We start from the raw sequence: 17,348 nt of genomic DNA, 5'->3' as shown, positions 1-17,348 counted from the left end.
TTTTTTTTCAACGTTTATTTATTTTTGGGACAGAGAGAGACAGAGCATGAACGGGGGAGGGGCAGAGAGAGAGGGAGACACAGAATCGGAAACAGGCTCCAGGCTCCAGCCATCAGCCCAGAGCCCGACGCGGGGCTCGAACTCACGGACCGCGAGATCGTGACCTGGCTGAAGTCGGACGCTTAACCGACTGCGCCACCCAGGCGCCCCTGGGCTCGCTCTCTTATAATTAGTGTTCTCCACCCAACTCCAGCTCCTCATTTACTTACGTTCTATTTCGAAGCAGCCTGCTTTCCTCTAACAGACAGGATGATTCGCCTGCCTTCACCATCCCCTTACTGCTTTCTGGTTCTCTTCGCGGTCAGAAGGGTGCTACAGCTCAATACATGTTTACTACGGGTACATTTTCTGCTCCTCTGCAGGTCAGGCTCCACAAGCCCCCCAGATACCTAGATTGCACTGAGACGACCTTAAATCGCTCACGACACAGCTCACTGTCAAAACCCTTACAAAAATGTCATGTTTGAGTTTGCAGGTCTACCGTTCGCTACAGTTATGGGCAAATTTGATTCCGAAAAGAACCATAGATTCTTACAGCAAAACTTAGGATGAAAGAGTGATGTTGAGAACATTTCAACGAGAGAATGAAAAGTGAAGAAAAAGTTTAAATTTTTTTTTTTTTTTTTTTTGCATAAAATATGGTTGTATTCGAAACCATCCCGTAGGTTGCATCCAACCCGTGGACCTGTTTGGCCTTCCCCTCCCCGGATCTGGCACAGTCCAACACCACTTGCAGGATTTCTGAATTTCTGTACTTCAAGGACATACGCTCCAGGGCCGCACCGCCCCCCCCCCCCAACTCCCTCCAGACTTCTTACACATTTCCCTGGAGCCCGAGGGATTTGGCCATAGACTGGGCTTCACGTGTAGCATGAGGCACACGGATTAAAAATAATTTTCTTTTAAAATAAATTTTAATGTTTTTTATTTATTTTGAGAGAGAGAGAGAATGAGCAGGGGAGAGGCAGAGAGGGTGAGAGAGAGAGAATCCCAAGCAGGCTTCACACTGTCAGCGCAAAGCCCGACGCGGGGGCCTGAACTTATGAACCGTGAGATCATGACCGGGGCCGAAACCAAGAGTGGGATGCTAAATTTGACTGAGCCACTCAAGTGCCCCTAAAATTAATTTTCTAAAAGGAGTTGTTACCCCTTACCAAAGGACACAGGCTCTTTCCCCAATGGGCCTTAGAAATAAGGTTGATTTTCACACTTGTGGCTTTAGGTGAATTCCCCTGAAGGTCAGAGGATGAAACTGATAGATAGACCTACAGAGAGGAACATAGAAATGGGTTGCGAACTACCCTTTGTTGTTATTGAACCTAAAAAAATTGGGAGTCTCAGGAAAGCTGTCCTGGCAGTGTGAGACTGTGGGTTTCCTCTGCTCACTTCTGCGATGGGGGCGGGGGGATTACCTGGCGAGTATAGCCAGCCTGCTCCCGCCCTCTGCCTCCCCCCCCCCCCGCACACCCACATACACACACACACACCCCAGCCCCCCTCCCCCCAGGGCTGGCTGCGCAGGCTGGAGTTAGTGGTAGTGTGGGTAGGAACCGGGAGGATCGGAGATTGTCTTCACCAACTTACACAAGAGCAAGGAATGGATAGGGCAGGTTCGAAAAGAAGGGGAGAAAGACGAGAGCCAGTGTGGGCTGGGATTTGGAAGTCTCGACAGACGCCCAAGTTGCCAGAAGTTTGAAAGAAACTGACTAGGAACGTGAGGGGTGTGTGTGTGTGTGTGTGTGTGTGTGTGTGGAGAGACAGAGAGAGACAGAGAAAGTGTAGGGGGCTAAAATGAGATTCCTTTGGTGTTTGTTTTAGGAGACTTTAGTAAAACTTTAAAACTCCATCTGGGCTTCAGCTTTATGTAGGGTTATATGACAAGAGCTGCAGACATTTGGAGAAAAGGCTCACCTGTCCACAGAGTCAAATATTTCTTTTTTTAATTAATTTATTTTTTTTAGCGTTTATTTATTTTTGAGATAGGGAGAGACAGAGCATGAACGGGGGAGGGTCAGAGAGAGAGGGAGACACAGAATCCGAAACAGGCTCCAGGCTCCGAGCTGTCAGCACAGAGCCCGACGCGGGGCTCGAACTCATGGACCGCGAGATCATGACCTGAGCCGAGGTCGGACGCTTCACCGACTGAGCCACCCAGGTGCCCCATAGAGTCAAATATTTCAACTCGATCATCAACTCTGTTTTGGATGTCACTCTACTGTTGACACACCGCACTAGGCACAGTGTCTTGTCAGAACCGAGTTGGCCAAAAGAAATATTTCATCAAAATGTTTCATTGAGTGGTCTCTTTGATCAACGAGAAAAGTAATGTCGAGCAAGGCATTTACTGACCCGCCAGGCAGACCTCACGAGTGGACAATTATATTACCATCGCAAGGCCTACTGCAAAAGAGAACTGGGAAACAAGGCACTGTGCTTGAGGGTTCTCATGCACCGTCAGGATGACCAAAGTCTCCAAGTTCAAGGAGGTAAACGTCTCTGCATTACCTGCTGCATTCTCTATGCTCTTCTATTTTTGCTGGTTCTGCCACGGGAAATGGAGCCTTAAGAGGGTCCACAGGCCTTTTGTTTGCCCACCACATGGCATCGTCTACTCCAGAACATGCTCCGTATTAAACTGTAGGTTGGTGCTGGGTGGCAGGGGGGTGGGAGGCAGAAATGAAATGCATTCCTCACCGTCCAGGAGCCTCTGCCTGAACAGAGGAACAGACAGGCGGGTGACCAATCATGAAGAGCAGGGGGAGAAGTGCTACCAGAAAGTCACGCGGGGATACGTGGGTCTTGCTACAGAAACACCATGAAAGGGCACCTGACTTGTAGTCGATGCCCTCAGAGTAGACCTCAGCCATCAGCGCATAGGAGATATATCATGAGCCCTGAATAACTAGTAGGAATTAGCCAAGCTATGAGGCATTGGGAGGGGAAAAGAAAAGACCCTTCTGAACCAAGGGAACCCGCAGTGACTTCATCAGCAATTCACATCCAGCCTCTCGTTGTATTATTATCCTCACGCTATAAATGAAGGAACGAATTCCATAAGGTTGAGTGACCTATTCCCACTTATCTTGTAAGCAGTGAAACCGAGATTTAAACTTGTTACCATATTCCCTGCCTCTTTATAGAACTTGCTCTCTGAAGGGGAATCCTTTTTACTTAGTGATATTCACACTTTCCTCACACACCACACCTCAGGGACACCTGGGGTGAATGCAAGTGCATTCATTCTGGGAAGAGATCCAAAGTATTACAGAATCAAATATCATGGAATTTTAGATTCTCTTCTTCAAATCCGTTTAAGGAAACTGCATAGAGAAGCCCCCACCCCCACCCCACGCCCTCCCACACGCGTACACTTAAGAGATTCACAGTGCATATTAACATATGAAAGGCACTGACAAGTCCTGCAGAAAAATTAATGTTAAATTTTGTTTAACTCAATGTGTCTGAAATGTAACTGACCATGGAAACCTTCAACTTAACCCCTTTCCTTCCTTCCTTCCTTCCTTCCTTTCTTTCTTTCTTTCTTTCTTTTTCTCTTTCTCTTTTTCTTTCCTTCCTTCCTTCCTTCCCAACCCCCTTCCTTCCTTCCTTCCTTCCTTCCTTCCTTCCTTCCTTCCTTTTTTAGTAACACTTATTAACACCTTTAAAGACATTCTGTATCCAATTTTCTTACTGCAGTGATGAGGAAACTGCAGTGGAGAGGGGTTGGGAGCTACCTTTGGGTATGTGCTAATGGCAGAGTCAGAACTCAATTCATCAGACTTCCTTCCAGTCAACATTCTCTCAGACAAATCATGCTTCAATATGTCCGTTCCATACTTCCAACATGTAAACAGTACACACAGCACATGAGTTGATAACCTTGTAATTGCCAACTTAACAAATTACCCCTCTAAAAAAAAACACAAAGAAATCCGTAGGTGAGAGCTGAGATCATGTATACAAATCTGAAGTGTGTTTATATACACTATTAATCGCCCTTGTCATGGTTTATATTAGTTATCCAACTCTTGCTGATATCAACTGTTTATCTTCACAGCCTTCCCACCGAAATAATAATACTAATAACAACTACTAGCTCTCTCGTTGCTCTCAGTGTGAAAGATAACATTAATATTTCGATGGCAATTTCTAGTGTTTATCTTTATGCATTCATTTAAACGGAACCAAAGCTGAAGAAATCACTTGTTAACAAGATAATCACAACACAAATCTTTGCACCAAGTACTTCGTTGCGAGATCAAATCCCATCATCACCACCTAAAAGGAAAATTCTTACTTTGGAATTCAGTTGGAATCCAGACAGCACAAAAAGGGAAGGGAAGGTGTTTTTTTGTTTTGTTTTTTTGGGTTTTTTTGTGTGTGAAGATTTCTATTATAACAGTATCTATTATATTAAAATTTAAGTTGTGTTTGAATGAAAACATTTTACAGGTAATACACAAATTAAAGAACACATTTCAAGAGCAGTCAGGGTGCAAATTCGAAGAGTATTTATGAATAATAATGGATTAGGAAAGGCCAGTTGGGCTGTCTGTCTAAACAGTTAAATGTTCGGTGCCTGCATTCTGCATTTGTTACCAAAGGCTTCTTTATCAGCAGAAGGAGGCAAATGATACCCTGAAAATGTTTTAAACGTGCAACTTTGCTTATCTTCCTGTATTAATGATCCTTACGGCAGTTGTTATATTAACCTTATCACATAGAACAGCAATAGGGGAAAACTATTGCGAAAGGAAGGAAAAGAAAAGACATTTAGTTTAATCTTGAGACCCTTTTTTCAGCCTAGCAATTTTCTGATTGTCAAGGGCAGGGGGTAATGAAAGTAAGGTTTTTACTGGGTTTTCTTAAAATCTCAAAAAAGAAATCAGACATTTCAGACATTTCCAAATGGGTGATTCATTAAACATCATATGCTGTGAAGAGGACGGAGATTAGATTATCAATGAAAGGCTCATTACGTGAGTTCTGGGTTTCGTGAGGTCCGGGAAAGAGCTCTGACCGGGAGACAGTGAGTGACTCCTGAGAAAGCCAGCCTCTCCTTCAAGGCTCTGAATTACTCATTTGTGGATATGACATTACAAGAAATACAATTTGCCCCTCAGAAGACTTCTAGATCCTTCTTCATACAGTCCCTGTGCTCACATCGAGGAAATTCAAAGTCTCCGTCTTTTAACTCTTTTTAACTTGGACAACAATACCAAACCCGACCCTAAGACCCCTTACCTTCTCATTCTCTCAAGGTGCTTAGGGAACCGCCTAACTTTATGATTGCAATTAATGTTTTCGCTCCACTGCAAATGCCTGAGCTTAACACACAGACCAGCAGAGTGAAGCCCCTTCGGCTTCTTCACCCAGGTAATACGCGTCTTCCTTTTTTTTTTTTTTTTTTTCCATTATCCCTTTAATGCAGAGCAGGGCTACTGATTACAAAGAGGCAGTTTGACTCCAGCAATAGGTCTTCCTCACTAATCCTCACTGTCATGGAAATTCCAGCTGCTACAAGAATAAGAGGTTCAATCCATATTTGCCAGCTCTAATATGAAATCTGTCAGAGCCCAAATTAATGAGTTCCAAATTCCTTACATCACGATAACAGGTTAAGACTGGTCAATTAATTACATAAATCCTTCCCGATTCATTGTGCGTTTGCAGCCCAGATTGTGTCTTACATTACTCCATGACACAAGGCCTTTTGGCTCCTGTTGTTCTGCAGAAAGGCCCCATTTAAGTGGAGGCTGCCTGCCACGGCAAAATGTTAAATGTCACACGTTAAATTTGCACTTTTCTGTAATTGCTTTTGTTAAAAAAAAAAAAAAAAATTAAATTAAAGCACAGGGCTCCCAGTACACCACTATGCAGAGGGCTGGGGTGGTACTGAATGGATCCCCAGGCGTGCAAGGAGCTACCTTTCACCTCTAAAGGTTCACAGGGTCTCTCTGTAGCAGGTGCCCAGTAGGCAGTGGAACCCAGAACGCGCACATTTGTGAAAATGAACCAAGTTTCCCGAGGATCCGTGGCGGCAAAAATATATATTTGGGAGAGTCTTTTCTTGATGAAAGGATTAAAATAGCATTCTTTACATAGCCAGATTCCCTTTTGTCTACCAGCAAAAGTTAGATATATAAAACACGGTTGATCTAATCACTTCTTCAGGAACATACATGGTACAAACGAATGCGTGTTATACGTGTGTAGATCTTTGCCATAAAAAAAGATGTTGCTGATGGCTTTGCTATTTGGGTTTGTAACTGGGACACATCTACAGAGGGAAAATAACTCAGGATTAAGATCTCAAAGGAGTTAAAAAATCGTCCAGGTCAAACGTTTTCCTTTCTAAAGCATCAAAATGAGCTTGGAATCACAACTCGTTTGAACTAGACGTAGACTGTGGACTTCCAGCTTCCTAGGGCAGCCAGCCTTCACTCCCGTACATGTCCTTGCGAAATGGCCTTTTATGTGCCTAGGTGTTCTGTACTGAAAGGACCCAGTCCCTGGTTGTATTTCCTGCATCATCTCATCGAGGGCTGGGGGTTCTGCGAATACACTAGCGAGCAGACGATGCCACTAAGCACAAAGTGAAATCTACATGGGGCGCAGGTTCCTCCGACCTGGAACCCCTAACGCCGCTCACTCCACCACGCGGACAACTAGCCAGACCCGAGGCTGCGTGTTCTCTCCGCCGCCCTGGCCCCGCAGCGCCCCCCTCTGTCCTCCGACGGCCTTGCACCGGGTATGCCATCTGCGCGCGCCTCTTTTTTCCAGGCGAAGAACACCCCCCCCCCGCGCCCCGCTTCTGGGCCCGCAGCCTAAAGCGGTGGAGGATCCGTGTTCCTAAACTACCCCGCTACCCCCACCCCCGCACACAGAGACATTAAACTCTGACCCAGGGCCGTTTCTGGACCCGGAGGCACTCGCTTCTATCCCGAGGCCCAGTCCCGCCACCAGGCGCGACCGTCCCCTCCCTCTCCAAACGGGAGGAGGCGAGTTTAAGGCGACGGCGCGTCCGCTAGGCAGGTTTTAAGGTCCTGGGGAGACTGGAGAGGAAAGGGGTTAACTAACGGGTGCGGTGCGTGCGCAGACATTCGGAGCGCACCGGCTTCGCCCCAGCCTCGCCGCGACCCCGGGGCGCTCGCCGGACCGCCCTCCCCCCCCCCCCCCCCCCCCCAGCCCCAGGCCTCGTCGCCTCCAGGCCGGGCGGCACTTCGTCGCCCTCTCTCCGGCCGGCCGGCGGGGCCGGGGGCCGCAGCGCCGCGAGCATCTTGCAGAACAAAGACTCGGGTCTAGACGGGGCAGCGCCGCCGCCGCCGCCGCCGCCTCCCCCGGCTCCGGCTCCGGCGCGGCCGACCCCGACCCAACCATCCCCAAACCCACCGGAGCGACGGGGTTGCGGCTCCACGCGCGCTCCCAAACCCAGCGGGGCCCCAGGAGACCACTGAGCCCGGAGGCCCGCGGTGGGGACGTCGCTATTCAAAGCTCCCCCCGCCCCTCCGACACCAAACCCACCCTCCGAGGCCCCACTGCATTTTTATGTTTTATTATTGTTTTCCAAGCAGCCAGAGTCGTCTTTTTCACATTGGGAAGGGGGCCTCGTGGTGCCCACGTTGGCAGCAGGTGGGGCAGGGGAGAGGGCGCTGCAGGTTTGTGCTGTAAATCGCTGTCTTTTTGCGGCCGTTGTTCCCACTCGCCACCCACCGCCCCCCTCCACCCGGGTTTTCTTTTTTTTCTCTCTCTTTCTTTCCGCAGCGCAGTTGCTATGGGTTACCAGGGCGGTTGCCATGGGTTACCGGACCGAGGCCGGCTGGCTCGCTACCTGCCACCCAGTCGCCGCCGCAGCCGCCGCCGGCGGAGCGCCCGGGCGGGAGGAGGCGGGAGCGCGCGTGTGCGGGACGCGGCGCGGGGGAGTGTGCGCGGGCCGCCGAGGCGCCGCAGCCAACGGGCGGCCGAGGGTGCAGCGGCGGGAGCGCCACCGCCAGTGGGGTGGGGGCAAAGCTATAAAGAAGACCCAGAGGTAAGAAACTAACAAAAACACAACCACAAGTTATGCCCGTGCTGTGCCTCTGCAGCAGCAAAGACAAGCGGTGTGGGGTTTGGGGATGAGTCTACACTTGTCGTGGGGGAGAGAAAGGGTGTGTGCCTCTTTGGCATAAGCCATTTGCATAGTGTCTTTAGACCAGAGTTTACTTTCAGCAGAAAACCGTGGCTGAATTTTTTCCCCTCTTTTCTTCTGTATCGTTTGAAAAGAAGTCTTTGGAATTTTGGAGAAAGAGAAAATGATCATTACCAGAGTTGGCGCAGCTGAAATAAATGACTGTCCAAGGCAGTGTTCGTAACAATGATCCAGAAAAGTTTCCAACAAGAGTGAACAGCAATTGTGTCTGACTTAAAGGGACAATGGTGACTCGTTTGTGAGATGCATACGGCAAAGAACAGAGTCAAAATCCTTAGTAAATATTTTTAAATTTTAAAATGTTGCTTACCTACATTCTTCTAAAATTTTTGAATTCCCTCTATTAAAATGTATTTCTTATGACCTTTATTTGCAAAGAAAATTGTATCTATGCTTTGAATGTCAAATTGCAGTAATTAATTTCAGACGGCGTTTTGTACTTGAAAATGTGTCTATATAATAAAGGAAGAGAAGGTCTATATTCCAAACAACAGAAAATTGTGTTGAAATTAATGGTTTTCCTCCACTGAAAAGATGCTACATTGGATTTACAGGACACCAACTAAGCAATTTAAGTATTAAGAGGGCAACTATTTAGAAAGAGAATAAGCTTTTGTTGTGTTATATTTGTCTTAAAACTGTAGAGGCCTTTTGTGAAAAAAACTTGTCTTCCATTTATAGCTGAAATACTAAAAACCTTATTTGTACCACAGTAGCTCCATAATGATGAATCCTTAAGGCACCAAAAAAACGGAGTTCAAAACAACATTCAATTTACTGTTGGATATAACTGTAATTGTGGCGAGGCTAAATGAATTTGTTTATGTTCTCAATAGCCATAAAAGAAATTTTATTCTTTTACCTTACTACAGTAAGGTTATTGCATATCACTTGTTTGTATTTAATTATTCAATAAAATGTGCATTAGGCTTGAAAAGCTCCTGCAAGATATTTAATATCTTAAGGGACATAACTATTTAAAGATAAACATTTCTGCTTTTCCTTGGTAATTTTTAAAACTTGTAATTTTAACTAGAATCTAAGTCACTTTCTTCCAAGTGAGACTTTAAAGAAGCCCTAAGTAACAGGTTGTTGACTTTCCTTGTTGACACCTCCGGGTTATATATAAAACCAGTTCTCAAACAAAACACACAAACTGGCTTTATAGGTGAATCATTTACCCTTTAAGAACTAGCCAGGGAAATACAGTTCTGCTGTATGTAAATCATAAAGCATCCAAGATTACATTAAAAATAGTTTTAAATAAACATCGATTTAATTTAGTTACTTAGTAACTACTTTCTTTTCCCAAAGAAAGCTTTATAAAATTACGCCAGAGAAAAATAAGAGACTTGAACATAGCAAGAAGGCCACTGGGGGCTGAAGTTTACCTAAATATCTCAGCTGCAGAAAATGAGAAGCCAGTGCTTACAAAACAACCAAAGCCAAGGCTAAAAACCTCAAACGTGTACAACTATACTGAGCAGTAAACCAAATCTTACCAAAGTTTCTCATTAAAATTTACTGCTTGCTCAAAAACACCCTGAAATTAGGTGGAAGTCAAAAAAAAAATGTATTCTCTTCTATAAAATAAGTGACCCAACAAACTGAACTTGATTTTTTCACGTTTAATGTGAAAACGATGATCTTGTGAAGGTTACATACCACAGTATTAGGCATTACTTAATATCAACTTTCATGGCTATGTTACATCATCTAAAAATATGACAATTGGTGGCACATTACATGCTGTTGAGAACTGCTGTAAAACAGAAATAATGTGAATTCAGACACATATTTGCCAAACAAGCTGGGGATCGCTCTTAAATGACTAGATGGCAAACTTCACAGGTTAGCAAGATAAAAAGAAATTGCTCCATCTTTTCCGCCCCCGTGTTAAAATGAGTCTTAGATGATAAAATAACAAGATCCAAGATACGTTAAATAAAAATATTTACAAAAGTTCGATAATGTTTTAGACCAAACAAAAACAAAAAAGGAAAACTTAAGGAAATCATTCTTGTTCTAAATTTAATTTATTTTCTGTTCTTAGTTACGAGCACTTCAAAGGCTTTTTAATAATACAGTCACTCTTAAACTCCCAGTTAAAATGAGGTGAGGTAACATTTAATTAAAGCAACAAGTTATCGCAGTTACGTGAAAGTGTCTTCCTGGTAGTTTAAGAGACACTTCACACCATTCAACAGAGAAGAAACTTGGATAATTATCTCAAGAAAACGCTGCCTCATCTGAAATTTGAAGTTCAATGTAGTTTATCTAAGACATTTTATCTCTGGGCCACTAACAAAGAAGACATTTTATTAAATTGCACCAGTCCTCAGGCAGATGCCTTAAAAGAGAGGCTCTTGAAAAATGAGTAATTCTTGAATTAGCAAGTTGACATTCTTTTCTAAATGATGGGAATGTTTATTGATAACATTAAATGTATTACTTTTTATAAGATCCCACTCGTAACTTAAAAATAAGTAACAAGTAACCACCACTGACACTGAAAGTTATCTAGTGACAAGAAATTGCACATTTAGTCAGAAAACAGTCAACCTGGAATTCTAATTACACGCCGGTAGTGAAACCACAGTACCTGTTTCCAGAAACCAGGTGTTAAAGCTGAATGTGAACAATGCAAATGTATTTCTGAATCTATATATGGCAAGTATGAGCAAAATTACGAGCACGATTTCTGTTTTCATGTAAGACGTAAACATTATTTTACCACGTCTCTAGTCATAAGGTACATTTTCCATCTACGTTGTGAAATAAAATACTGGAAAGGCGAAGCTTCGCAAAATATTTCAAACACCCAAAGCGAAGTGTTTTGCCAGTGCAGGGGAGGTGCCCACAAAACATCAGCCACATGTCTGAAAGAGGCCGTCCGGTCGATGCCGTCAGTCTTCATACTGGCTAAGACCATACAAGCTGGGTTTATGCTGACGCTGTCCCACTGACACGAGAAGGAAGGCGCTCTCTGGATTTTCAGTGCTGCCTATTTACCTATCTTTTCAAATTCAGTAAAACCAACTCGGTGCTGCTAAATGTATGTGGCATTTCAGTTCAGGACAGGATCTAGTTTTACCGATAATGTTTGCCTATAAAGGAGAGTTGCATTCGCGGGCCTTTAGCTTTTTACAGGAGCTCATCCAAAATAAGACAACATAAAAATACCACTAATAAACAACCCAACGTCTTTAATTAAATACCTACTATCATGACAGGGAGCTTTAGGGAAGAAGCTATTATTAGTGAGCTTGCTTCTCCACGACTGGACGTAATTCACTATTCCTAAGATGGTAACATCAGAATTCTTTTTCAGGATTCCTGCGGGGCTGTGTTCATTTTACATCCGTGTGAACTGCTGTCATCGCTACTATGTCCGAGCCCAGAGGATGAACTGGAAAAGAAGAGAGGGGGAAAATAATAAAAAGAGGAAATTGGTTTTCACAACACACTCAAAGCCTGAGTAACAGAGGAGAACTTTAATTATCTCCAGTCACAAAGAGAGACAGGAAATTTGGACTTTTAATTAGCCATTTGGAGTGCAGTTGGATATTTTTTTAGCTAGATAATTTAAACGCGAATAATTCAAGTCTGACTAAATGAAAGTCACATAATCAGAATGCAGATAATTGAATTTCTACTGCGTTCATTAATTCAGTGTGGAGGTGTGTGTGAAGACTACTATGATGAGCTGTCACAGCTCAATAAAATCTCAGTCAATTAATTTTTTCATTATCTTAGTATTACATCAACAAAACAGTGAGGTGCGTATGCATATACACACACGTATGTGTATATGCGCACGCACACGCGCGCTCTGTATCATACAGACGCATACACGTTAACTCGAAAATGCAAGGCAATACCTTTCTGAGTCATAATCTACATCATTTTCTTTTTTTCCTTCTTCGTCCTCTTCAGGGAAACGTCTGTTCATCAAGGCAAACTTGTGAATTGCGTCTTCTACCGAGTACTTCGTCTGCCCGGAGACGCAGGCCTCAATGTCTTCCGAATTCAAATGGCTCTGCAGGAAGAGGTGAAGGCAGCTGTCCGAGAGCAGAAGCGCGTTCTGTAGGACCCTGGGCAAAAGAAACAAGGAGACATCCTCGGTGAACAGGGGTGGACAGTTCGAGGGTAGGAGAGAGGAGAGACGTTAGAAATGTGCCACCACAATAATTTCTCTACTATGTCAAACTTTGCATCGATTACAGACTCTGCCTATTAAAAGGATGAAAGCATATGTTAACTTTTATTCAATTATTTGGAAATTTAGGTGAGTAAAACCACGAAGCTAATAGTTAACAACATCTGTTAAAAGAATAACTTCAAGGACGTTTCTTCAATTTAACCATCTGTTATGACCGTGTGGATTAATTACGGAAAGATTCTGCTGATAGTCCTAGAAATTTAGTCTACTTAAAAAAATTTTTTTACTGCCAACCAGCATGTCTGTTCTGTGATCTTTATTGGCTAGGCTGTCATCAAACATCAAAACTTTCCACTGCCATTAAAAATTATATTAAAAAGTCAATACGTTTCTCAGCATGTTTTACATTTTAAAACTTTACAAGTATACTTATATACATGTTTACAAGAGCTAAGTTGAGAGGTGGCTTTTTTTTTGAATACCTAAAATTGGCGAGAAATTTCTCCATACTCTGCAGTAGCACTGTGTATCCATGTTATTAAAATAAGCCATCAAATAAAATTGCTCCCAGCTAATTTTACCATATCTATACTTAAACCATGATGATTCTGTGGTAAGTACATACTAGCCTTCCCATATTCAAAGTCAAAGTTTACAACGAGTACAGATTTCAACCAGTGCATCAGAACTACACGGAAAATTAAAAACGACTCTAACAAATCCATACATGCTCAAATTCATATTATTACTGAATGTGGGTTTTCTTTCTGAAATGCATGTCTTGGGAGGGGAAATGAAGTCAGAGTACACCCTTATTTTTAAATAAAAACCCGTTTCATATTTTCAGGAAAGATCTTGATGTATGATAATTTAGTCTCTACAAATAGTTCAATAAAGATATAATACAAGGCACTCAGACCAGATGGAAGGGACAAAACTAAAATACTAAAACCTGAGCATAATTTTGCCCAACATGGGATTTTTCATAGAGAGCTCTAAGAAAAACAGATTATGTATGTCAGGCCAAATGAACCTTGCCTTATAGTCTGCATTTTTACACAAATAATTAGGGAAAGTGAATCTTTTCTGGCCATTCATATTAATTTACTTAAAATCCAAGGTCATTACAAGATTTCCTTTTCTTCAAAATAAAACAGAGGCAAAAGTCTAAACACGTACAGTATCACAACCAAAATGCAGCTTCGACAGGCTTACCAAATGTAGCCTGGGAAAATATTCTTTACTGGCCCTACGAAAAGGAAAATGAAAAGCTTTGTGCGTTTTGAAAGGGCAAAACTCTCAAGCAAAGCAGCTAAATACTTCCCTTCCCTCCATGTCTTCTGCCCTGGCTTCTCCCAGAAGATGAGCGTGTCACATGGTAAAGATTAATTTACCAAGTACAAGTAGTAAAGTAGTAAATCCCTTTTACTACTCTTTGAGATTTATTTTCTACATTTACAAATGTTTACCACTCTTGTTTTAAATACTTGAAATCAAGAGAAGATTTATGTGGCAACAGCCCATTAATATGAACTTGCATCCACTGTGAAGTTTGCACGGAGTGTTTCCTGCGCCCTTCTGTCTGTCAGTGGTTTTCCTGCCAGCCAGGGTACAAGTAACTGCTCGCAGGATTATACTTACTGCTTTATTTCTGTTGGAAATGTGTTTTATTTTCTTTATAAAATAATGGGTAATCCTTAAAATTGATTTTAGATGGTTCGAGGCATTACACCACAAAAGTAATGAGCACTAATGCCAATGATATTGGACACAAATTCATTTTAGCTTTATTTCACGTCTAAAGCAATTCTACTGAGCCTTGAACTGCTCACGCGCTGTTATTAACTTGCTGGTAACCTAACACACGGGTACAGCAAACAAAAGTGATCAGAGTCCAGGTTGATCGGGACCTCAAGGCTACTGTCCTTTTTCTTGAGCTATAATTCAATTTCCAATTTTACTGTACATTAGACTCATTATTTCCCAGTGTTTTCTCTTCTGCTCGCTACTGCCACCTGGAGGACATGCCCGTGAAAAGCGAGAGGGAGCCCGCACACACCCAGCTCACAATTCTCAAGTGGGAGAATGTGGCTGGGGAGGCAAGATCTGAACACCACACAGGCCTGGAGTTCAAAGACAGTACATCTGAATGCCCGCTGGCTGGCTAAATTTATGCTACCATACTCCATGGGTATGGCCTTTAAAGAAGCAAAATAATTTTTCAATGTACTTATGATTTTTTTTTTTACTCAGATAATTCATTTCACAATTAAAAATACAAAATTTTGAAAGCTAACCCTAACCCTAACCCTAACCCTAACCCTAACCCTAACCCTAACCCATCTGGTTCAGTGAGCGTAACCAGTTCATTTTAAGTAACACCTGGTTTACTGTATTTCAGAGAACGTTGTGACTGCCACCATCATAGTATTAAATCCTATTTTTACCTTAGTCATATTTGTGCCACACTTTCCACAAACAAATCTAACAGCAGAAATTAACTTCAAACTTAATATAAAGAGTACTTTGTAAAATGGTCAATAAAATGTCATCTTTATAAGCCTCCATAAAAACAAATGTATACAATTTTCAAGCCTTTACAAAAGGAGCAACAAATAGCCTCTAGAATTTTAGAGGGATTTCTGAAAAGATATTTACAACATGAGTCAAACGTTATTCCTTTCCCCATAACAAATTTAAACTAAACAAAGCAAATCTTGTTTTTCCCTTGAATTGGACACAGTTGAAAATCTGGTTTTCCTCAACCTGATTTTATTAGGTGTATTATATACCAGTTCAGTTGGGAACAATATATAGCTATGCAAAACCATTTAATCCTAACTAAGGATGCCCTGTCTACTGAACCCAATATAATGATATATACACATGTGTATAGCGTGGAAGGTTCGCAGTTGGATGTAGGGGAGAAAGAATTTAAGTCAGCCTGTTTACCTCTTACCATGAGGGGAAAAAAAAAACAACCTACAAATCTTCTCCAAAGACATTCATGATCTGTGCTATGGTGCCCTCTATTGAACACAAAGACTTATATTGTGTGTGTGTGTGTGTGTGTGTGTGTGTGTGTGTGTGTGTTTGTGTTTCCATGGTATCCTTTCACAAAAACTAATAGTCCTTAAATTTTTAAGAAATACAAAGCTGTAATAAAAAGTCTACACTGTAAGGCACACGTAGTTATATTAATGGGATGAATTCAGCACAAAAGGAAAGCTGGCTCCCATTCATGATATGAATCAAACAAAAAATTAGTAGGACTGCCATGTTTATAGTTAGGGACTTACCAACACAGTTTATCATTTTAGTCCATAACTTTCTTTTCCCATAACTATTAGCAGAAGTGACTTACAATTTATAATTAGCTAGGGAGGGAAAATCCAAACGGGAGAGTATAGCCAAGATTGAGGGAAAATGAATGTATTTGAAAAATCTCACACTCATACTGACCAAATTTAACTATCATGTAAGAGTTCTACTAATTAGAAACCTGCCAGATCCTAGAATGAATATGCCTCCACCTTTCCTCTAACTTCCTTGTTTATAAAAGTGAGATGATACCCAATTCCTAATATTATCGTAGGACCTGAGCTAAAACATGCAAAAAGCTAGACACATAGCAAGTGTTCAATAAACAGTATAAATTATTATTCTTTGGCACCTAGTCAAAGGAACAACTTTCCAATTCCTTTATGAAGACTGGCCTGGATGCGTACTTTGTTATTAAAGATGTATTACTGAGGCGCCTGGGTGGCTCAGTGGGTTAAGCGACTGACTTCGGCTCAGGTCATGATCTCACGGTTCATGGGTTTGAGCCCTGCGTCGGGCTCTGTGCTGACAGCTCGGAGCCTGGAGTCTGCTTCGGATTCTGTGTCTGCTTCTCTCTCTCTCTCTCTCTCTCTCTCTCTCTCTCTCTCTCTCTCTCTCTCAAAAATAAACATAAATTTTTTAATAAAAAAGTATTATTCCACCTTAAGATGAATATATATATAGTATACACACATATGTACAGAGACAGCAGCAATTTGGTTTTAAAGGGTTTGAACATATATACTCTTCTTGGTTCATACCTTCAAAATTTACATAAAAACCAGATTTAAAAAAATACATGCGATGATCAAAACAGGGAGGGGGACAAAACATAAGAGACTCTTAAATATGGAGAACAAACAGAGGGTTTCTGGAGGGGTTGTGGGAAGGGGGGGATGGGCTACATGGGTAAGGGGCAGGCACTAAGGAATCTACTCCTGAAATCACTGTTGTACTTTATGCTAATTTGGGTGTAGTTTAAAAAAATAAAATTATCAAAAGAAATACATGTGATAAATCTACAGCACAAGTATATATCACATTTGAGTGCTGTGGTATCTTCCCTCTCAAGTTCCTAGAAGTACTACACAAAAAACAAGGTACAGGCCACTGACAGTGACCACTACTTAGCAGGTACCTCGTGGGGCCTCAGGGGATGTCAAGCTGGGGTCAGGACACGGCGCTGAGATGGCACTGAGACCGGCGAGTTGCAAGTCACATCCCGCTTCCCAAAATGGACTTGGGCTCAGGGGATCCCAGGGGAAAAGAGCTGGAAGGTTGCTACTTCTACACAGACTGGACAAAGCTATGCATCCGAATCCGAGGGACACAGAACGGAGGGTGAGGAGGACCTGAAGGGGCCACGGTATTTAGGCCCTTTAGGTCGGGGGTGAATCCGGCCGTGTGGTATTATAGACTCGTTGCTTCCTTCAGGTTCAAACCACGTAGAAGCACCAGCTTCACTTTTAATGTGAAACTCACCAGCTTGGAGACTAATGTTCACACACCACAGTGGAACAGACACCACAAGCGAACTTGCTGTCTCTTCTCTGATTTGACTTCTAGATGGTAATCCAGACCCAATTTTAATGAACCTAGCCATCCCCTGGTAAGTAC

At 42.6% G+C, this 17,348-nt stretch overlaps 2 protein-coding genes across 5 annotated transcripts in view; one reads left to right on the top strand and one right to left on the bottom strand.

Moving 5' to 3' along the window:
* The first annotated feature begins 6,667 nt into the window (after positions 1-6,667).
* Positions 6,668-12,794, top strand: LOC123383984 (putative HTLV-1-related endogenous sequence). The gene is made up of 6 exons (XM_045052634.1): positions 6,668-6,811; positions 7,160-7,692; positions 7,830-8,089; positions 8,323-8,525; positions 11,580-12,027; positions 12,185-12,794. Exons 1-3 carry the CDS (start codon positions 6,668-6,670, stop codon positions 8,074-8,076), a joined length of 924 nt encoding a protein of 307 aa, XP_044908569.1. The 3' UTR covers positions 8,077-8,089; positions 8,323-8,525; positions 11,580-12,027; positions 12,185-12,794.
* The window catches only part of SNX10 (sorting nexin 10), a 74,957-nt gene continuing 67,470 nt past the window's right edge, over positions 9,862-17,348 (bottom strand). For all 4 annotated transcript variants that reach the window (XM_019825618.3, XM_045052524.1, XM_006929264.4 and 1 more), the window contains 2 exons: positions 12,130-12,342; positions 9,862-11,657 (listed from right to left, as the gene is read on the bottom strand). In XM_019825618.3, the coding sequence (XP_019681177.2) occupies positions 11,576-11,657; positions 12,130-12,342 (295 nt within the window). In that variant the 3' untranslated portion in view covers positions 9,862-11,575. The remainder of the gene's footprint in view (positions 11,658-12,129; positions 12,343-17,348) is intronic.

The sequence above is a fragment of the Felis catus genome, chromosome A2 (assembly GCF_018350175.1).
Source record: "Felis catus isolate Fca126 chromosome A2, F.catus_Fca126_mat1.0, whole genome shotgun sequence".
In the NCBI taxonomy this organism is placed as follows: domain Eukaryota; kingdom Metazoa; phylum Chordata; class Mammalia; order Carnivora; family Felidae; genus Felis; species Felis catus.
The sequence above is the reverse complement of the archived record's forward strand: the minus strand, read 5'-3'. Positions and strand labels throughout refer to the sequence as shown.

Coding starts and splice junctions, on each gene's coding strand:
- LOC123383984 (XM_045052634.1), top strand. CDS start 6,668: ATGGGGCGCAGGTTCCTCCGACCTGGAACCCCTAACGCCGCTCACTCC. Junction 6,812..7,159: donor CTCCGACGGCCTTGCACCGG/GTATGCCATCTG, acceptor GTGCGTGCGCAG/ACATTCGGAGCGCACCGGCT. Junction 7,693..7,829: donor GGTGCCCACGTTGGCAGCAG/GTGGGGCAGGGG, acceptor TCCGCAGCGCAG/TTGCTATGGGTTACCAGGGC.